This window comes from Leptonychotes weddellii, chromosome 8 (assembly GCF_054177405.1).
Source record: "Leptonychotes weddellii isolate Sample4059 chromosome 8, ASM5417740v2, whole genome shotgun sequence".
Classification (NCBI taxonomy): domain Eukaryota; kingdom Metazoa; phylum Chordata; class Mammalia; order Carnivora; family Phocidae; genus Leptonychotes; species Leptonychotes weddellii.
In genome coordinates, this window is record NC_138376.1 from 55,972,487 (window position 1) to 55,995,327 (window position 22,841).

At 36.9% G+C, this 22,841-nt stretch overlaps 1 protein-coding gene and 1 long non-coding RNA gene across 3 annotated transcripts in view; both read left to right on the forward strand.

Moving 5' to 3' along the window:
* The window catches only part of MYO6 (myosin VI), a 142,565-nt gene that overhangs the window by 43,049 nt on the left and 76,675 nt on the right, over positions 1 to 22,841 (forward strand). For both annotated transcript variants that reach the window (XM_081828566.1, XM_081828567.1), the window contains exons 2-3: positions 13,837 to 13,978; positions 18,588 to 18,657. In XM_081828566.1, coding sequence (XP_081684692.1) covers positions 13,862 to 13,978; positions 18,588 to 18,657 — 187 coding nt within the window. In that variant the 5' untranslated portion in view covers positions 13,837 to 13,861. The remainder of the gene's footprint in view (positions 1 to 13,836; positions 13,979 to 18,587; positions 18,658 to 22,841) is intronic.
* Positions 19,169 to 22,106, forward strand: LOC145723036 (uncharacterized). Its single transcript, XR_014147756.1, has 2 exons — positions 19,169 to 21,611; positions 21,672 to 22,106. It is a non-coding gene; the product is annotated as an uncharacterized LOC145723036 (long non-coding RNA).

Genomic DNA, 22,841 nt, shown 5'->3' on the forward strand with positions numbered 1-22,841 from the left:
GAAGATCCAACTTAAAATCTCATTAATCACTTATTGGGAGATCAACATTATCCTGTGGTGCAGACAATGAATTAAAGTCTTCAGTCTTTTAGAAACTCCTTTTTTTGAAAGACAAACTTTTAAGAAGTAACTTTTAAATCTAGCACTAAGTACAAAACTGAGTAACTTCTGGGTGTAATCATTAGACAAACAAGATGAGTCACAGGGTATGGAAAATCTGAATCACCTGGGATAAATTAATATCTTGCTATTCTGGTATATCACCCTCTGTAAAAGAAATTTTGAGGTTCTGAAATAAACTGGAATATTTAGTTCCTGAGAATATAGGACTTTCTCTAGAATGATCTACATTTTGACCAGGTTATCTTAGTATAGATTATCTCCATATTATTATTATTTTTTATTTTGACTCAGAACTTTTATTGTTATTGTTGGCATTCAGCTGTGCAATCTGCCTAACAATTTCTTTTTTTTCTTTACTAGACAAAGACTTTAAAAAAAATTTAAATTCAGTTAATTAACATGTAGTGTATTATTAGTTTCAGAGGTAGAGTTCAGTGATTCATCGGTCATATATAATATCCAGGGCTCATTACATCATGTCCCCTCCTTAATGGCCATCACCCAGTTACCCATCTCCCCCACCCTCTCCCCTCCAGCAGCCCTCAGTTTGTTTCCTCTAAGAGTCTCTCCGTCTCTGATTTCATCTTGTTTTATTTTTCCCTCCCTTTCCCTATGATCCCCTCTGTTTTGTTTCTTAAATTCCACATATGAGTGAGATCATTTGGTAATTATCTTTCTCTGATTGACCTATTTCGCTTAGCCTAATACCCTCTAGTTCCATCCACGTCATTGCAAATGGCAAGATTTCATTTTTTTGATGGCTGAGTAGTATTCCATTGTTTATATATACCACATCTTTACCATTCATCTGTTGATGGACATCTGGGCTCTTTCCATGGTTTGGCTATTATGGATATTGCTGCTATAACATTGGGGTGCAGGTGCCCCTTCAGATCACTACATTTTTATCTTTGGGGTAGATACCTAGTAGTGCAGTTGCTAGGTCATAGGGTAGCTCTGTTTTTTAACTTTTTGAGGAACCTCCATATTGTTTTCCAGAGTGGCTGCATCAGCTTGCATTCCCACTAACCCTGTAAGAGGGTTCCCCTTTCTCCGCATCCTCAACAACATCTGTCATTTCCTGAGTTGTTAATTTTAGCTATTCTGACTGGTGTGAGGTGGTATCTCATTGTGGTTTTGATTTGTATTTCCTTTTTCTTTTTTAAAAGATTTTATTTAATTATTTGATAGAGAGTACAAGCTGGGGGAGGGGTGCGGCAGGCAGAGGGAGAGAGAGAAGCAGGCTCCCCACCGAGCAGAGAGCCCGATGTGGGGCTCGATCCCTGGACCCTGCAATCATGACCTGAGCCAAAGGCAGATGCTTAACGGCCTGAGCCACCCAGGCACCCTGATTTGTATTTCCTGATGCCAAGTGATGTTGAGCATTTTTTCATGTGTCTGTTGGCCATTTGGATGTCTTCTTTAGAGAAATGTCTCTTCATGTCTTCTGCCCATTTCTTGATTGGCTTATTTGTTCTCTGGGTGTTGAGTTTGAGAAGTTCTTTATAGATTTTGGATACTAGCCCTTTATCTGATATGTCATTTGCAAATATCTTCTCCCATTCTGTCGGTTGTCTTTTGGTTTTGTTGACTGTTTCTTTTGCCGTGCAAAAGCTTTTTATCTTGATGAAGTCCCAATAGTTCCATTTTTGCTTTTGTTTCCCTTGCCTTTGGAGACGTTTCTAGCAAGAAGTTGTTGTAGCTGAGATCACAGAGGTTGCCGCCTGTGTTCTCCTCTAGGATTTTGATGGATTCCTGTCTCACATTTAGGTCTTTCATCCATTTGGAGTCTATTTTTGTGTGTGGTGTAAGGAAATGGCCCAGTTTCATTCTTCTGCATGTGGCTGTCCAATTTTCCCAACACTATTTGTTGAAGAGACTGTCTTTTTTCCATTGGACATTCTTTCCTGCTTTGTCAAAGATTAGTTGACTATAGGGTTGAGGGTCCATTTCTGGGTTCTCTATTCTGTTCCATTGATCTATATGTCTGTTTTTGTGCCAGTACTGTACTTCTTGATGATTATAGCTGGAATTACAGTCCGGAATTGTGATATCACCAGCTTTGGTTTTCTTTTTCAACATTCCTTTGGTTATTCGGGGGTCTTTTCTGGTTCCATACAAATTTTAGGATTATTTGTTCCAGCTCTGTGAAAAAAGTTGATGGTATTTTGATAGGGATTGCCTTGAATGTGTAGATTGCTCTAGGTAGCATTGACATTTTAAAAATATTTGTTCTTCCAGTCCATGAGCATGGAACGTTTTTCCAATTCTTTGTGTTTTCCTCAGTTTCTTTCATGAGTGTTCTATAGTTTTCTGAGTACAGACCCTTTGCCTCTTTGGTAAGGTTTATTCTTTGGTATCTTACGGTTTTTGGTGCAGTTGTAAATGGGATTGACTCCTTAATTTCTCTTCTGTCTCGATGTTGGTGTATAGAAATGCAACTGATTTCTGTGCATTGATTTTATATCCTGCCACTTTGCTGAATTCTTGTATGAGTTCTAGCAGTCCAGTTTGGGGTGGAGTCTTTTGGGTTTTCCACATAGAGTATCATGTCATCTGCAAAGAGTGAGAGTTTGACTTCTTCTTTGCTGATTCAGATGCCTTTGATTTCTTTTTGTTGTCTGATTGCTGTGGCTAGCACTTCTAAAACTATGTTGAATAGCAGTGGTGATAGTGGACATCCCTGCCATGTTCCTGACCTTAGGGGGAAAGCTCTCAGTTTTTCCCCATTGAGAATGATAGTCACTGTGGGCTTTTCGTAAATGGCTTTTCGTAAAAAAATCTCAATGATATTGAGATATGTTCCCTCTATCCCTGCACTGTGAAGAGTTTTAGTCAAGAAAGGATGCCGTACTTTGTCAAATGCTTTTTCTGCATCTATTGAGAGGATCATATGGGTCTTGTCCTTTGTTTTATTAATGTATATCACATTGATTGATCTGTGGATGTTGAACCACTCTTGCAGCCCAGGAATAAATCCCACTTTGTTGTGGTGAATAATCCTTTTAATGTACTGTTGGATTCTATTGGCTATTCTATCTTGTTGAGAATTTTTACATCCATGTTCATCAGGGATATTGGTCTGTAATTCTCCTTTTTAGTGGAGGTCTTTGGTTTTGAAGTCAAGGTAATGCTGGCCTCATAGAACGAGTTTGGAAGTTTTCCTTCCATTTCTGTGTTTTGAAACAGCTTCAGAAGAATAGGTATTAATTCTTTAAATGTTTGGTGGAATTCCCCTCGGAAGCCATCTGGCCCTGGACTCTTGTTTGTTGGGAGGTATTTGATTACTGCTTCAATTTCCTTGCTGGTTATGGGTCCGTTCAGGTTTTTATTTCTTCCTGTTTCAGTTTTGGTAGTTTATATATTCCTAGGAATGCATCCATTTCTTCCAGATTGCCTAATTTGTTGGCATATAGTTGCTCATAATATGTTCTTAGAGTTGTTTGTATTTCTGTGGTGTTGGTTGTGATCTCTCTTCTTTCATTCATGATTTTATTTATTTGGGTCCTTTCTCTTTTCTTTTGGATAAGTTTGGCCAGGGGTTTATCAATCTTATTAATTCTTTCAAAGAACCAGCTCCTAGTTTTGTTGATCTGTTCTACTGTTCTCTTGGTTTCTATTTCATTGATTTCTACTCTAATCTTTATTAATTCTCTTCTGCTGGGTTTAGGCTTTATTTGCTGTTCTTTCTCCAGCTTCTTTAGGTGTAAGGTTAGGTTGTGTATTTGAGATTTTCTTGTTTTTTGAGAAAGGCTTGTATTGCTGTATACTTTCCTCTTAGGACTGCCTTTGCTGCATCCCACAGGTTTTGAACAGTTGTGTTTCCATGATTTTTAAAAATTCTTTTTTTTTTTTAAAGATTTTATTTACTTATTTGACAGAGGGAGAGAGAGAACACAAACAGGGAGAGCAGCAGGCAGTGGGGTGGGGGAGGGAGAAGCAGGCTCCCCGCTGAGCTGGGAGCCCGACGTGGGGCTCGATCCCAGGACCCTGGGATCATGACCTGAGCCGAAGGTAGACACTTAACTGACTGAGCCACCCAAGCCACCCCTAAATTCTTCTTTAATTTCCTGGTTGACCCATTCATTCTTTAGTAGGATGCTGTTTAATGTCCATGTGTTTCTTTGTGGTCCTTCTAAATATTTTCTTGGTGGTTGACTTCAAGTTTTAAAGCATTGTGGTCTGAAAATATCCAGGGAATGATCCCAGTCTTTTGGTACTGGTTGAGACCTGATTTGTGACCCAGGATGTGATCTTTTCTGGAGAATGTTTCATGTGCACTCGAGAAGAATGTGTATTCAGTTGCTTTAGGATGGAATGCTCTGAATATATCTGTGAAGTCCATCTGGTGCATTGTGTCATTCAGAGCCCTTGTTTCCTTTTTGATCTTCTGCTTAGATGATCTGTCTATTGCAGTGAGTGGGGTGTTAAAGTTCCCTACTATTATTGTATTATTATCAATGTGTTTAATTTTGTTATTAATTGGTTTATATAATTGCTTGCTCCCATATTAAAGGCATAAATATAATTGTTAGATCTTATCTCCATGTATTATTTAGATTATGTCTAATCTAAAGACAAATCTCAGACTTGTTTTTTTTTTTTTTTAAGATTTTATTTATTTGGCAGAGACAGCGAGAGAGGGAACATAAGCGGGGGAGCGGGAGAGGGAGAGAAGCAGGCTTCCCGCTGAGCAGGGAGCCCGATGCGGGGCTTGATCCCAGTACCCTGGGATCATGACCTGAGCCAAAGGCAGACGCTTAACGCCTGAGTCACCCAGGCGCCCCTCAGACTTGTTTTGTGATAGTAATTTAGGTAGGAGTTTATATCTGAAGTATAGTTAATGATTTCGTTTCTGAAAATCTGTAAGAATATCATATAACCAACTTTCATAATTCAGAATATATGCATTTGCCTGATAGTATCAGTTTTCAAATCATTTTATATATATTTTTAATACTTAACAACCATGTAATGAACTTACCAATAAAATATTTGCTTTTATTTTTTTTAACCTTTTTTTGTTGGCAAGTTAATTTTAGCTGTACCAGTTAAGTTGAAGTTAGATTTGGTGTTCTAAGCCTGTTTCTAAGAATCACATGGTAATAGACTTAGCTTTAAATATTAATCAATACATTGGGCTTTCTGAGGCTGTATTTGGAAGTACAGTATAACTGTACATCAGGATTATGGCTATGATCAGTTGGACTGACTACTATTAAAACCAGAAAGAGTGTCATAGCTGACTTAGACATTTCTTTTTTTTTTTTTTTTTGAGATTTTATTTATTCATTTGGCAGAGAGAGAGCACACACAGGGGGAGCAGCAGGCAGAGGGAGAAGCAGGCTCCCTGCTGAGCAAGGAGCCTGCCCTGGGATCATGACCTGGGCTGAAGGCAGAAGCTTCACTGACTGAGCCACCTAGGTGCCCCAACATTTCTTGTCTTTTTTGATGTTGTAGACTGAGAAACATTAGAGCTTTTATTTTCTTATCAATATCTAAAGCTAAAACAGTGACCTGTGTGTGATGGGGGCTCAATAAATATTCATTAAAAAAACAAATGAGTGCATATCAGACTTCTTAAATTGAGGTAGTTTTTATCTTATTATCTTGAGATGGTTTCTAATTTTATAAAATTATTATCTTTTTTAAAAGATTTTATTTATTTATTTGAGAGAGCACACAAGTGGGTGGAGGGGCAGAGAGAGAGAGGGAGAAGCAGACTCCCTACTGAGCAGGGAGCCCGATGCGGAGCTCTGTCCAAGGACCCTGGGATCATGCCCTGAACCGAAGGCAGCCGCTTAACCAACTGAGCCACCCAGGCACCCCTCTTATTTTATTGTATTATTATTTTAATTTTAATTACTTTAATTTTTAATTAATAATTTTAAATTATTAATTTGACTGTGCCACCCCAGTGCCCCTAAAAATATTTTTAATCAGAGAAGTGCAATGAAAAAGAAAAATATCATTTGGAGAAATAAACAATAATAGGAAAGTGGGGTGATTTAATGTGGCATCATAAAATAATATTTGTTCTTACATCCTTTTCCCTCAAAGGGTTATTATTACTATTTTTTAATTTATTTGACACAGAAAGAGCAGAAGCAGGGAGAGCAGCAGAGGGAGAAGCAGGCTTCCTGCTGTGCCCCTCTTTATTTCTTTGTCATGAGTTTGGACTTTGTGATAGGTATTTTCTCCCCATTGTTCATGAATGGTCATTGCTGATAAAACCAAGATAATAGCAAATTTCAGTACTGATGGTTAATGAATGCATTATCCAGTATTACAGCAATTACGTAATTCCCATACTTTGTACAACTAGCAGAACAAGATTAACTTGGAAATGTTTTCTAGAAAGGCCTTTTCAAAGGTAATTTAGTGACTAGAAGGAACCCTGCTGAAGTATTTTGGAGAATTTTGTTCTACAAAGAAGTTCTTATGGAACTGAAATGCTCAGTGAAAGATTATTCTAGGTACACACAGAATGCACCAACCGTAGCCAGCTGTTACCTGGTGCCCCATTTTTTCACAGTATCCGCACCCCAGAGAAGCTAATAGCCTTCAGGATATACTGATACAGATGAGAGTGCTGCCAGTTTAACGCTTGTGTGCCAAAGGTGCACATAAGATTCCTTTGATCGCAAGGCCAGGGCCTGGCCAGATGAAAGAGTAGACTTTTTAAAAGGCAAATTTGATCCATCTATGCCACCCTCTTACCCCCAACTAGAATGTAAGATCCCAGAGGGCAGGGATTTTTGCTAGTTTTTTTTTTACTGCCTTATTCCAGGTGATTGTTTTCCTGTTAGAAAGCTGCATGAGGCCAGCGTACCTGGCTGGCTCAGTCAGTGAAGCATGTGACTCTTGATCTCGGGGTTGTGAGTTCAAGCCTCACATTTGGGTGTAGGGATTACTTAAAAATAAAATATTAAAAAAAAAAAAGAAAGCTATACAAGGTCAGATTGTCTCTCTTTTTGCTCACCATTATATCTCCAGCACTTAGCAGTATGTAATACATAATAGGAGGCTAAGTAATTAATTAATGGAATGAATTATGTAGAAGGCAAACTTAAAAGGGTTCTGTATACTCTGTTTAATACTCCTTTCTTCCTTTTTGATATCTTAAATTCTGGCTCTTTCAGCCCAACTCTAAATTACCTTTAGCTAGTATTCAATTCCTAATACCCTAGACAGTAAAATATAAGGCATTGTTATGAATCATAGCTATAATATTTGAAGTGTAATCTTTGAAGGTAAAGGAGTAGGTGACAGCTCACATTTTGTGGTATGGGCCTACCCGTTTTGTTTGTGGCCCAGGGTTGTTTTTTGGGATTATCACTGGAGTTGTTGAGAACGAAGAATATGGATGTGTATTATTTGTCACTGTAGCCTTTAATATGTCTGGTCCCCAGGGAGCCTTCCAGTGCTGTGCTTCTTACTTTTAAACAAAGAATAAATGAAAAGTTAACATGCCTCTGAAAGGCTACAGATTGCCTTTTATAGATTACTTAGTGCTTCTATAGATTTCAGTTGACTCCTGAAAAACATGGGGGTTGGGGGTGCTGACTCCCACCCCAACAGTTGGAAATCTGCATATAACTTTAGACTGCCCTCAAACTTTACTGATAGGGAGAACTGTAAGAGATCACTTTTTACTGTAATACAAAATGTACTGGACAGATGAACTGCTCATTGGGAGATGATTAGTGTCACATGGTATTGTAAGTGGATACTTGCAACACTTGAGCTCACTGCAATAGCAACAGGAGGTAGTTATGAAATTATTACAGTAGTAGAGTATGCACTATGATTAATTTTATGTAGTTATGATTCAATACTGTATGTTTGTTTATGGTTCTCTCAACTGTGAATGGTGTCATGTATGGTCTGTGTTTGTGTAAATTTTGATAAATTTTGATTTTTTAAGTAGATTTAATATATTTTATGGTATCAAATGATAAGTAAGAGTAATATCTACATACATTTTATTAGACTTGTATCTATATTTTATAAATTCATGATATATCTTTTTCTTAATTTTTTTAGTATTTCTAGGCTATGTGGTTTATCTGTTTTTTCAAATTGTTATAAATCTCCAAAAAAATTTCCGTATATTTATTGAAAAAATCCACAAGTAGACCCATGCAGTTTAAACCCATGTTATTCAAGGGTCAACTGTACTTCTATAGATTACTATAATGCTTACTTAAAAAATATCAGTTGTCAATTAAGTTCTAAAAACAAGATAATTTTTAGTTGATGATGGCATATTGTAAAATATTTTTGTTCTTTTCCTGAAAAACGTAAGGACTTTCAAGAATTTCAAATTTGCTGACCTAACTCCAATGATATGTATATGTAATCAGGCTTTAATGTGTTTAAGGTTTCTAGTATAATAGCACCGGGAATTGAGATGTCTTTTTAAAATTTCCTTTGCAGTGTCTTTTTAAGTACTCTTCATAAGCAAACATGCTTTAATGAGTGTGAATGTTGATTGCATGGGTTTTTTCTGAATGGTTTTCTGGGAACAAAGTAACGTGTGAAATAATTTTGTCTTTTGTGGGATGAATAAATTGGACTTCATTATTGAAGGATAATTTGTTATAATTATTTAGGATTCTAAAAACAAGTGAAACCTTATTAAAAAAGAGGTTTATTCTAATATAAACCATGCACTAGGTAGAAAATAATATTTAATTTAATAGGGGAGGATATGAAGTGTCCACAGTTTCTCCCGACACAAGTACATCATCAGTATAGTTAGAATAAGACAAGTTCAGGTAAGAATCTAGGCCAGCTTCATGGGGTCCAAGGTCAGTGGATGTCTTTGATGACAGTGCTCAACGTGCTATCTCTTGGGTCATACTGCTCCAATTTGGGCTGGTTGTTTGCCTAAGTACAGGGCTCTAAGTTGGAAGTAATTTTCCTTTGGAATTTTATAGACATTGCTTTGTTGACTTCCTGCTTCAGTGTTGCTGACGTCATTTTGATTCATGATCCTTTGGATATGACCCATGTTTTTTTCTTCTGATTTCTCTAGATATGTATTGCATCTTCTCTTTATTCCTGGTGTTCTGATATTTGACATAGTGTCTTTGTGTATGTGTGTGTGTTTTTCCCAGTTATTGTATTGAGGACTTAATGGGCATTTTGGCTAGACTCTAGAAAATCATGCCTTTCAGTTCAGTTTCTTTGGACATTTTAGTTTTCTCATTTCTCTTTTTTGAGGGGTCAGGATGTCTGTTGTTCCTGATATTTTGATGCTTAATCTTATTTGTCTCATTTTCATATCTCCCCCCATCTCTTTTTTCTTGGCTTTCCGAAAAATTGCCTCAGCTTTCAGATGGCCACCATCTTGCTGTGTAATTACATGGCCATTGGGGGGGGGGATAGAGGGATCTGAGATCTCTTTTCCTCTTTTCATAAGATCACTAGTCCTATTGTATCAGGATCTCATGCTTATGATGTCATTAACCTCATTACCTCCTAAAAGCCATATCTCCAAATATAGTCATATTAAGAGTTAGTGTTCACATATTAAAAAATACAAATTTTGGGGGGGGAACAACAAAATTAAGTCCATTGCAATCTGTAACAAATGGTATTACAATAGAGGAGAGAGATGGGGCTCAATTTTGAATACAGCAAAGACAGCTGGGGATTATAGCCAATAAGGAGAGTAAGGGGGTCAGTGGATCCAAATTAACTAAGAGAAAACAGCAAGGATAGGAGATTCTTGAAGGCAGTTCAAGGATTTATACATCAAAGTTAGGGGATGAAAAACTTGATCAGATATCAAGGGAGAGGGAATTTCTCCAAATTGGCTTATCAGGAGTCTTGCTAAAACTGGCCTATGCAGACCCAAAAAGGATAGGACAGACATGGAAGGCCTAGTGCCACAGCCTCATCAAGAAGCAGGCTCAGAGGAGCCTAATTAAAGTTTGGTCAAGGAGAGAGTTTTTTCAGCTTGTGGTAATTTGTTTTCTAAAGATTTTATTTATTTGAGAGAGAGAGAATGTGAGAGAGATCATGAGCAGGGAGAGAAGGGTAGAGGGAGAAGCAGACTCCCCGCTGAGCTGGGAGCCCGATGTGGGACTCGATCCCAGGCCCCTGGGATCATGACCTGAGCCGAAGGCAGACGCTTAAAGGACTGAGCCACCCAGGCGCCCAGTTTGTGGTAATTTATATATATATACTCTTAAATGTTCTGGCATTTCTCATTCCAGAGAATGTCTTTTCCAGAGAATAACCTTGAAGCTTCTCTTGGGGTAGTGATGGGAGTGGGATGTATTTGCCTAGCAATGTGGAGTATGTGCATGTTGGTGGTATTAGGAAATCTCTTTCTTTTTTTTTTTTTAAAGATTTTATTTATTTATTTGACAGAGAGATACACAGTGAGAGAGGGAACACAAGCAGGGGGAGTGACAGAGGAAGAAGCAGGCTTCCCGCTGACCAGGGAGCCCGATGTGGGGCTCGATCCCAGGACCCTGGGATCATGACCTGAGCCGAAGGCAGATGCTTAACGACTGAGCCACCCAGACGCCCCAGGAAATCTCTTTCTTAAACAGCTTTCACCTAGTCTTTCTTATGTTAGACCCTCTCTTTTCACTCTTGGTTCTAGAAGTGTCTTTGCAGTATAGTTACTATGTCTTTTGAAAGTCAGTGGTAAAATTTGAGTTGTCTTCCATCTTTCCCTATTCCTGACTTGAGATTCAGCTCTCTCAGGTTTGCTGAGTCAGTTGCCTCTCAACCATCTGCTTTCCAGCTTCCAAAGTACTGTTGCTATTGTCTCCTCTTTGTTTTTTCCCATCCTTGTGGACTGATTTCTTTTTAAAGAATCACTTTACTGTAGATTTAGGGATTTGATGAAGGGGCAACATTAGTTGTGTGCCTTTAAATCTGTTGTCTTACCTGGGAAGTTGCAGCAAATGGTTCAGAATGGGAAAGCAATTTGAATAGTTCAAGGGAATTCGTCATTTTTTTAGACTTTGAGGATTTTGCTGTGATTTTTTTTTCAGATACTTAATTATTCTTAATGATATTTCATGACTATTCTGTAATTTCCTTCTGTACTTAGAAGAATAACAAGACCATTTTTGTAAAATTTACTGGTGGCTTCAAATAGCAGGTATTGGGAAAAATAAGTGGGAACAGCATGACTAGTATCTGTTGGGTACCATTAGAATGATGATCTCAATTTTGTCACTAAATCCTCATAGCAATTCTGTAAGGTAAGCGATATCACTTATTGGTAAGGATAAAGATAATGATCAGCGAGATTAAGTAACTTGCTTAAGAGCTAGTCAGATAGTGGTAGAGCTTAGTTTCAAGCTTAGGTTTTTAAGACCTTTCAACTCTTTTTAGTTCACCATCTCCTTTTACTCTTCGAAACTGTGTGCACAATTCATTCATTCACTCAGTGACTATTAAGTTGCCTGCTCTGTGTTGGGCCTTGGGAACACAGAGAGGACTAGTTCATGCCCTGATGGAATAGGGATGGCATGATCAGATTTACCTTTCATTAGGATTTCTGGTGATCCATGCAGATTGGCAAGAGTAGCAGCAATAGGCAGCTTAAGTTAATTACAGAAGTCTGGTAAAAGAACATGTTGGTTTTAACTAGGATGACAGAGGCAATATAAAGAAATGGGTGAAAATGAGATGCCTATTAGAGGTAGAGTTGACAGGTTTAGGGGAGTGATATGAATTTGCAGGGAGCTGGAAGAATTGAGGATGACCGCATGTTTGATTTGAATTGAGTGTTGGTGCATTTACTGATATAAGGAAGAACAGGCTGGGGTGGTGGAAAAGAGTAACAATATAATCATAACAATGTTACATCTTTTAGATATACCCATGGGAAGATGTCCAGTAGGCACATGAACATCTGGGAACTCAACTGAGTGGTGTTCTGGGCTAGAGCAATAAATTTGGGCATCACTCACCTAAAGATGGGACTTAAAGCCATGGGACTACATAGAATTATTTAGGTAAAGTGTGTAGATGTAGGTGTGGTAAGTCTGAAGCAGTGTTACTGATTCACTTCTCTGGAGAATCTTCATTTAATTTCTTAACTTGGAATTACATGTAAACCTAATAGCATTTGCTCCTTGGGGAAAGCGAATTCCACTGTATAGTCATGGCATAAAAGATATTAACCAAGAAGCACATTGCAAACATGCCAGTAGTTAGCAGCTTTTTGACTGAACTACATACTACACATCCTTGACTTTCAGGAGAGAATAGATCTGAGAGCATCCACATGGGAAATCCCAGATTTACAAATGCCACAAAAGAGGAGAGTTTATGGTATGTGCATCAACTCTTCTTTAAATATAGATAAGTAGTGAAAAATAAGTTCCCATTTAGATGCTGAAACTAGAACATCCGGGATCACTCACTAGCCAATTCACTATTACACATTAGTCTCATAGAATCCGAGCTCGTTAAAATTAAATATTTTACATGTCATGAACCCTTTGGGATGAATTATAAATGTTAGATATGACAGTGCTAAGCATGAAAGAAGCTTTATAAGAACACTTGAAAAATTAGAATTCACAATCTCAGTGTCCATCAGTAGGACAGTAGGTAAACAATTGTGGTATAATTGTTCAGTGGGCTAGTATATGCAACAACATGGTTGAATATCAACATTTTGTTGAGTGAAAGAAGCCACACATAAAAGCTATAAGATTTCATTTATATGAAGTTCAAGAAAAGGCAAAAATTAGTCTGTGATGAGACAAATCAGAACATTGGGTCTCTATGGAGGTTAGGGATTGACCATAAGGGAACTTCCAGGGGATAATGGAAATGCTCTACATATTGATTGCGGTGTTTGTTAAATGGGTATATGTATTTGTTGAAACTCACCAACTTGTATACATAGGATTTGTACATTTCACTGTGTATAAGTTTTACTTCAGTCAGGGGCGCCTGGGTAGCTCAGTTGGTTAAGCGACTGCCTTCGGCTCAGGTCATGATCCTGGAGTCCCGGGATTGAGTCCCACATCGGGCTCCCTGCTCGGCGGGGAGCCTGCTTCTCCCTCTGACCCTCCCCCATCTCGTGCTCTCTCTCTCTGTCTCATTCTCTCTCTCAAATAAATAAATAAAATCTTTAAAAAAAAAAAAAAGTTTTACTTCAGTCAAAAAAAACCCAGTATGCTGAGTGGTTCTGTGAGGGTACATATAGGGAGCCACATGGGTAAAGCATCCCTGTAGTCTCAAATTGTCGGGGTAAGTTTCTCAGGGGAGGTAGTCTTTCACATGTCTCATTTTTATCCCTTCAGGTTTAAGATGACTTTTGTTAAACTCTTAGTTAACTCTACACAATAACATCTATTCCTGGGACAACTGTTTAATTTATTGTGTGATTCAGAATACTTTAGGTAATAAAAGGAAGTGTTTTTATCAGCTACACTGGGGCAATAAGTAAAAACTGTGACTGTTTCTCCCGATTTCTGTACTGCTCAAAGTGTAGTACTCCACTGCAATCACGGTTGAAGGAAGGCAGTAGGAGAGCAGGTGTTACCTGAGGGGTAGTCTCTGCGTGGTCCTTATCTAAAGGTGGATAAAAGGGGTCAGGATTACCTGTGGCAGGGGCCGACATGTGTTTCTATGAATGGCAACTTACATGTTAGCTTTCTAAAAAGATATTTATTTTTTATTTCCAAAGTTATTCATGTTGTTTTATTTGTTCCTTTCAAACAGGAGATAGTGGACACTCCTTTCAAAAATGGAGGATGGAAAGCCTGTTTGGGCACCACACCCTACAGATGGATTTCAGATGGGCAATATTGTAGATATTGGCCCTGACAGCTTAACAATTGAACCCTTGAACCAAAAAGGCAAGGTGAGTTTCTCAGTTGAGATTTCAAAATTTGATTTTTTTTCTATAGATGTCTCCCTTCTTAATGAAATAGATAGTCCTAGCACGGTATAAGGGAAAGCAATTTTCTGGTAAGTGAATCTTAGTTTTCTAGTGAGTTATTTAATTATTGTTTAAGTATATATCCTAGGGAAAAAGTGGTGTCCTATCATAAAATCGGACAGAAATCTAGTGAGCCTTTTATTATCTCATTCTTAAGAAATAGCTGTATGAGAAAATATGAACAATAACATTTTTATTCCTTATGCTGTATTGCTAAAGCTAATATATCTGTGATGTAGTCAACATGTTATAAAACAAAAATATGAAAAGTGAATGGGATTATTTTATCAAGTTTTGCTTTTTGCTTTAGCTTCTAGATGATTTTTTTAAGCCTTTTATTTACTTAAATTTATTAGCATGGGATTGGAGTAAATATATTTCTATTAAATAAAGATAGTTGTCTCTTTTTTAAGATACTTAAGTCTAACAAACCCATCTATTATTACTAATATTTTCATTATAATGATAGTTTTTAAAACACAAAAGCATACTTTAATTTTGTACACATGGCATCTGTTTCTTTTTAAGCTTAGAGTAGACAGTATTACAAAATGGGAGTTTGGGGAAAATGTGATCAGGAGTCTCTTTGAGTCTTCATGGGGACTATAAGGTCTGTTGTTGTGGGAGAACTTCACAGTTTTCAGTTTAATAAATACTCCTGTTAAACAGATCTTCTGACTAAATTAAATATGTTGATGTCATTTCTGTTTACTTTAGACTCTGAGACTGTTCGTGAATAATTTATATTATACTGATACATTGTTAACTAATGCCATGTGACTGCCATCCTTCTGGGAACCTTAGAAAAACAAGGTAGATCTCTCATGAGGTCTTTTCACAGAGAAAACTATTCTGTTACTGTAAACAACCCAGGAACCTAAATGCATAATATACAATGTGCTGTGTTAGAGGAGGCCAATTAAAGATATTCTCAGGAAAGAAAACACAAAGTGTTTCTAGTTTTTCCTCTTATTAACAAGTACCTCTTTGTACTTACAATGCTTTACATGTTCAAAGAATGACAGAGTTAAGGAATAAGCTCAATTATTTTCATATATTTGAATCTGTAGGGGAGGGAAAATTTTCCTCTACTCTTTCAGGTCTCTGGCTAGACCTAAGAATAAAACCGATATAAGACAGATTCACAGTAGAAAAGCATACCATTTTTGTGTGTATATTGGAACCTTCACAAGAGAATGAAGATCCAAAGAAGTGACCTGAGCAGAAAGCTTTTATACCTTTTTGACAAAGAAACAATAAATTTGTGAAGAATTGATAAGACAAAGGGGTTGGGGTTAGGGGCAGTACATTGTGGTAAAGTAATTAGGAAGATAAGAGTTAGTGTGACAGAGTTTGTATAGATTTCTCTTGGCCTTGATTCCCCGTCTCTGGTGATAAGAATGTCTTCTTTCTTCCTGGTACAGGGAGGGCACTTTTCACGTAGGAATTTTATCTTCTGATTTCAGGGATAAAAAGGAGGGTGAGAATGGCTTTCTTGCACCTGCTGTTTCTCAAGAACGTTTAATTGAAAATAATTAGTATGTCAAAGTAGTATATTTAGGGTTATAGAAATTTAGTGAGCCTTTCAGTATCCTCCAAAGTCTTTTTTCATTTTTATGTAACACATTTTATAAGAACAGTAAATCAGAAGGCTACAATGAAATGAAAAGTATTATTTCCTAGGTATATTCTGTTGTATATATTTTGTTATATCCACAGGTGACAAAATAATTCAATTCAGGCATAGAGGAAACTTGATTTATGAGTATATGCTTTTTCATATTTTAAATATTTTGTGTGCTTTCAACTTTTGCCTTAATAGTATTAGTCAGTACATACATAGAAGCAATAGAAACACTTCAAATTTAAATTGTGGTGTTATGAAAACTTTATGGATCTGTAGGTAATTCTATAAACTAAGAAGCTTCTTTCCATAAAAATTTTTTGGAAGTTAACAAATTCTCAGGGATTGCTTCTAATTTTAATTTTTTCTCCTACTCTCTGATCAGGGTCTTAATAAACTATAACATGTCATAATAACCATATAGTTGAAAAGATCCATATGAGTAGCAGTCTTTTGCTTAGGTAATTCATGGTAGAGAGATCATCATCTTTTAAATATTAAGGAATTAAGTGCATAAAGTGATGGACAAGTCAAGTAGATCTGTTTGCTGATATAGTAGAAGCATGGAAGAGGGAATTATTAGCTCTGGTAGGGACCATGTCTTTGATGATAGTAATGGCTTTAAAAATTTTTTGATTGTGACCAATAGTAAGAAAATGGATTTTACATTGCATTTGATATGTGTTTTGTGCATGTGTATATATTTATAAGAAATAGATTATATATGTCAACAAGTATGTGTATTATGCATGTGTATGCATATTTTTAAGTGAAACATCCTTATCACATGTGATGCATTCTGATATTTTTTAATATCTTTTATGCTGTTGAAAATGCTGTCTTGAACCTCTAAATTGATTTCATGTTCTATATGCAGCAGACTGGAAATCAGGCTAAAGCTCTAACTCTATGGCATATTAAGGGTCCACATTTTCTTTTTCTCTCTCCTTTGCTAGTATTATCTTTTATCAGTCAACAGTCTCCTCCTCATACTCTTGCCATATGATTATTCTTGTGTGTCTGTTTCTCCTTTTCTTCCATCTTTCCTCTCCAGTATTTATCATGCCCTCACCATGAACCAGGTGGTTTTGGGTGCTTTGTGTCCTTGCTCACAGTGCTCCTTTTGTCACTCTCCATAGCTTTTTGCTTAGCAAATATTATTTATCTCTTAAGACTGAGGTCACCTCCTTTATGAAGTTTTTCCACAGATATCCAATCTCTTCCTCCTCCTCCCATGCAGTAGAATTTACTGTTGATTATTTCTTCTTTGGAGGAGTGCTAAAAATTCTTAGCTGCCTGTAATATTTTATCAGAGATATTTGTGTACATTTCTCTCCCCCTCCCTACCAGACTGTATTCTCAAATGCAGAGACTCCTATTTGTTCGTTTTGTCATTGGAGCTTGATGTGCTGTGTTTGATGTGTGGTAGATGTTTACTGCTGGTGATCAATGTGTGCTTTGTTATGTGATCTTCCCCTGATAGGAGAAAAATGCATCCTCCCTCTAAAAGAAAACAATTGCTTTAATGAGACAAATTTTCTTTCTCACTGAGTAGGCAGTAAAAGGGAGAAGATGAGAGCTGGTGATAATTGGGGGATGAAGGAGGGAGAGAAACTATCTTTTAGGATTCATTACTGGCCTTTTACCCCTGCTCTTAACCTTCCCATTTGAGGAATTTGTTGTCCTCCACTGCTGCCCCACTTTCTGGATCCTCTTATATTTGATGTGGCTCCTAACAAGATAGAACCAAAAGCTGGGGCCTGGGGAGTCCTTACCCCCTTTGCCACAGCTGTGAAAAGGCTAATGTCTGTGACATGAGCAGTTATTTTTGAATGCATTTTCCTACAGAATCATTGTTAGAAATTGTAGATTGTTTTATATTGCCATTAATATACTTAATGTACATTATGGATCAGTTCTGATTTTATGATCTATCTTGTAAACCATTGCCCATTTATAACATGTGTGCTGGGTTCCAAATAAGTAACTTCCAGAGTTTTTAGGCATAACCAGTTTCTAATTTGGGTGTGACTTTGAATTAAGGTAGTATCAGCGGCCTGGATTTTACTCTGTAAACTATAGCAGTAGTCTTGTCTTATACTCTGGCATATATGTACAAATGTAGACCTATAAATATTATTTTAAAATAATTGAACATTTTTCCTTAGAGTTTTATTTGATATAGATGGAAACTTCAACCACAAGAGTAATTGTAATTGAGAAGTATAAATTTATAGATGACTGTTAGAATGACATGAATAAAATTTAATACTCTTTAGATGTAATTTGAGATCATTTATTCTCTCTTGCAAGATACTGTCTTAATTCTAGAGTTTCTACCATAGCATTTAAGTGGTATAATAAATACAGACTTATTCATGGATATCTGTAATTTTATAGACCAAATAGTTTTGGATACTGTTTATATTTCTGATACATTTCTATACAGGAATTTGGGTCTAATATGTTTTACTCACACAGTAGCATTAATTAAATAATAGTCTGTTCTGTTGGTATATCTAATTGAATGTACTTTTTTTTAAACAATAAAACTGCTTTATATACAAACATTAAAAATTTTTTAAAAAGTTGTTAAAGTACGTACCATGTAAATTTAATATTAACATACTTCTTGTTTTGCCCCATTCTAGCTAGGCGTTAGAGCACAGGATGTTTTTTATTGATTTCCATTCTTGATTTCATGTTCATGGTAAAGTGGATAATATTTGAGTAAAGTTATTATCCTCTTTTTGGGTTAGTGACTTATTAAATAGAAGGATCTTGTATTACATTTTAATGAAGAGCATACTGTTGCCATTATTACAAGGTATGCGGCCAATTAAGCTCCTTTATTTTTCTTACTGTTTATAAGCTTCTAGTTTAATGAGCTCTTGTTTTGTTTGTTAGACATTTTTGGCTCTCATAAACCAAGTGTTCCCTGCAGAAGAAGACAGCAAAAAAAATGTGGAAGATAATTGTAAGTATCAGGTTAAAAAATAGTTCTAAGCACAGAAAAGGAAGCTTTCCTTCCAAAAAGTAAATTAGTGGTTATATTACTAGGTATACTCTACTGGTTCAGAAGAAACGTAGCCTTTTGATATGAAGGTTCATGTGAATGGGGGAGCTCAAAAGTCCTGAATTCATTATTGTCTCATATTTGCACTTTGGTGAGAGAGTCTTGAATGTCCTTTTAGTGTTACCTCAGTTGTGTAAATGTGGGAAACGGTAATAATTTACTATGAAGCCTGAACCAAAAATCTCTTAACAGTTCTGAAGGAGTTATTTTGAAGCTCATCTAGAATCAGATAGTTTTTATAGTAGTATATGTGGTTCAGTAATTTGGAAGTTGAATCAAGAGGACCCATTTAATGTCACTGTTTAAGGGAAACCAACATTAAAAAGAAGTATAATAGGTACTAATTGAAAAATTGATTTTAGAACATTGTATTTTATCTGAGCATATTTGGTGACCAGACCATGTTTATTCTTACATTTTCAAGGTTAAGCAGTTTCAGTTTTTATTTGGCAATATTTTTTTTAAAGACTTATTTATTTTAGAGAGAGAGCATGCAAGCTGGGGGAGGGACAGAGGGAAAGAGAGAGGGAGAGAAGCAGACTCCCCGCAGGAGTCACAGGGCTCCGAGTGGGGTTCAGTCTCATGACCCTGAAATCATGACCTGAGCTGAAATCAAGAATTGAACACTTAACCAACTGAGCCACCCATGCACCCCTATTTGGCAGTGTTTTAAGAATCATGTCCCGTTGCTTGGTTATCATTAATGGTATCTGACATTAAAAACTCTCCATTTAAAGAAAAAAGGGACTCCTGGCTGGTTTAGTCGGTAGAGCATGCATTTCTTGATCTCGGGGTTGTGGGTTCGAGCCCCACACTGGGTGTAGAGAGTACTTAAAATCTTAAAAAAAAAAAGGGGGTGCCTGGGTGGCTCAGTCGTTAAGTGTCTGCCTTCGGCTCAGGTCAGGATCCCAGGGCCCTGGGATCGAGCCCCACATCGGGCTCCCTGCTCGGCGGGGAGCCTGCTTCTCCCTCTCCCACTCCCCCTGCTTGTGTTCCCTCTCTCGCTGTGTCTCTCTCTGTCAAATAAATAAAATCTTAAAAAAAAAAAAAATCTTAAAAAAAGAAAAAAGTAAGAGAAAGGAATGTATTTTGTCCTTGTTGATTTTTCTTTGGAGTTCACATTTGCGTAAGCCTGTAAGGTTCCCATATGTGGATGGGACAACGTGGAATAGTGGAGTAAGGGAGAGCCAGGGACTCAGGGAGAGCCTGAGTTCAGATTCTGACTGTGCTGTTAGGAAGCTGTGTGCTTGTGGTCAATTTATCTCTCCTCTTTGAGCTTCTCATGTTAAATTTGGAGTAATAGTAATAATGTATATGTTGCATGTGTAGAGATGACATATTTAAAATGCTTGGTGCAGTGCCTGACCTCTAACAGTCTCTCAAATGGTAGCTGTTATTATTAGGTATAGGAGATTGAGGAAAAAAAATGTAGAGTTTCTTTCCAAAATTGCTGGAGAATTTGTATCATAATATTTTCCTGAACAGTAATCAGAACCAAAAAAAAAAAAAGGAAAGAAATAAAAGAATGCGATTCTACAGTATTTAAAATCAGAGAAATGATTCTTTTCTGTTAAAACTTGCTGGAACATTCAGAACTACGAATTAATCCTTTTCATATATTAAAATAATGTTTTTTGTTTACATATCTGCATGTAGCTAAACATAATAAATGGTTTTGAATTTTTTTAATCCATTTCTTAAATTAATATTTTAAAACATGGTTATATGATATTCTCTCTGCTTCCTTTAAGTTAGAATTCCTAATTCCACAGTATGTTCCCCTGAAAAAGCTAATAATATAAGGCCATACTAACATGTGAATGACGACTTGCTCTCATTTCTTTACTTCCTTCCGCACACACCCCCAGCCTTATCATGAATATCTTTTAATGAAACTAAATGAATCCCTAAGTTGTGAAATATCTGCCAACGGACACAAGGGTCTTCCTCTTAAATTGTACTACTCAAGGTATTTCATTTTATTAAGACGTTGAAAGGTAAATGGTATTTCAGAATGGTAGTTCAGAGGAAGGTGAGAGAAGGGGGAGTGGTTTAGCATTGTGCTTTGGATAAGAAAAGGTGACATGTAGATCAGGCTCCTGGGGGATGAAGGTGGAAGAAGTGCAGGGTTATAGAAAGGTTGGTGACCAGAAGCCAAACTAGATATACCTCTGCTGCCTACCTTCTCTAAATCTTTCTCAGTTCAAGGGAAAGATGCCATTCAACTGTTAGGAGGCTTCACTCACTAACTTCTTGTTTTATTCTGTTATAAGTGACATTAGAAAACAGTGAGATGGACACCTGGGTGACTCAGTCAGTTAATCATCTGACTCTTGATTTCAGCTCAGGCCATGATCTTGGGGTTATGAGATCGAACCCCACGTGGGACTCCACACTGGGCATTGAGCCTGCTTGGGATTGTCTTCCTCTCCCTCTGCCCCTCCTGTCCCTTCTGTCTCTCTCTCTAAAAAAAAAAAAAAGAAAAGAAAAGAAAACAGTGCCACATATGTGCTTGGGAAGTGAACTGGCTGCATTATGTGACTATAGAGGCCTAGGCAGTCTTTTTTGAGATAGATACTGCAAGAGACTCTTGTTTGACAGGATTGGTCTGTGGTAAGCACCCTAAAGAAAGTACAAAGAAGAAAGTAGTTCTAGTGGTGGTGGTGGTAGTGAGAATGGGGAATTATCCTTTGTGAGATAATTTTTGAACTGACCTTAAAGTGTAGGTAGACTTTTGACACCTAGAGATACAGAGGTAGACTCCAATGCATGAATATATTTGGGTTTGATAAGTAGTTTAGTCTGCCTGCAAGTTAGACCATAGTAAAGGGAATTACGGAAAATTATATGAAAAGGTCAGTTGAATGTAAAGGTAATTACATAGTAAAGGGAATTACGGAAAATTATATGAAAAGGTCAGTTGAATGCAAGTTTAATAAGGGCCTTGAATATCAGACTTGAATATGGATTTTGGTAGTTGATGGAAACCCAGTGATGTTTTTTGAAGAGGAGAAAGATTTAATTAGTGTTCTAGTTTAGTTAGATTTATGTGTTGAGTAGTCTGGGTGGATTAGAGAAGAGAGAGAGTGCTAATAATAGAAACAAAGTGGTTGGGGAAAAAGAGTGGTTTTGTCTACTGTAGCATGTGGTAGAAATGAAGAAATGAAACCCAAGGGAGTGGAGGGCTGGGAGAGTAAATATTAGGCTGGGAGAAAGAATAAGTCAGAGTATATTATGATAATATTATGTATAATACAATGCACATTAACAATTATATGTGTGTGTATATATGTATGTATATAATACATACTTTGATGTATTAGTAGAGCAGATCTCAGAAAAACAAGATTTCTACCCTGATTGTGTTAATTAGCTGCATGTCCTGGATTAACACATATAATTTTCCCAGGACTCTTATTTCATATCAGTTGTAAGGCATTGACTGAATGATCTGATTGTCCCTTCTCATTCTAAAATTTTATCTTTTGTGTTTTTCTGTAAAATTCTGAGCATCTGATTTATTTAGTATAATCACTTTGTTGTATTGAAAGTGTTTTAAAATCAACACTCTATGAAGTGTAGTACTTTCTTTCCACTTGAATTGTACTCAACTTCTTAGTCAACTTTCATCAACTTTCATTAATGTATACTCACCTGGTACTCAATAGATGTACTCACCTGTTTGGAAATTTGTTGTTTAAAAATATCACTGTAACACATGTAAACTGGATGTATTTTAAATTGGCCTCTGGGGTTTTACATGTCCCAGCGTTTTAAAAAGATGGAATTAAATCTAACCTAGGGGCGCCAGGGTGGCTCAGTCATTAAGCGTCTGCCTTCAGCTCAGATCATGATCCCAGGGTCCTGGGATCGAGCCCACATCGGGCTCCCTGCTAGGCGGGAAGCCTGCTTCTCCCTCTCTCGCTCCCCCACTTGTGTTCCTGCTCTCGCTAACTCTCTCTCTCTGTCAAATAAATAAATAAAATCTTAAAAAAAAAAAAAAAATCTAACCTAGCAGGTGGATTTTAGCTTGGATCAAAGTGATTCAGATTAAGATAGTATTGTTTTATCTTGCTTTTCTTCAA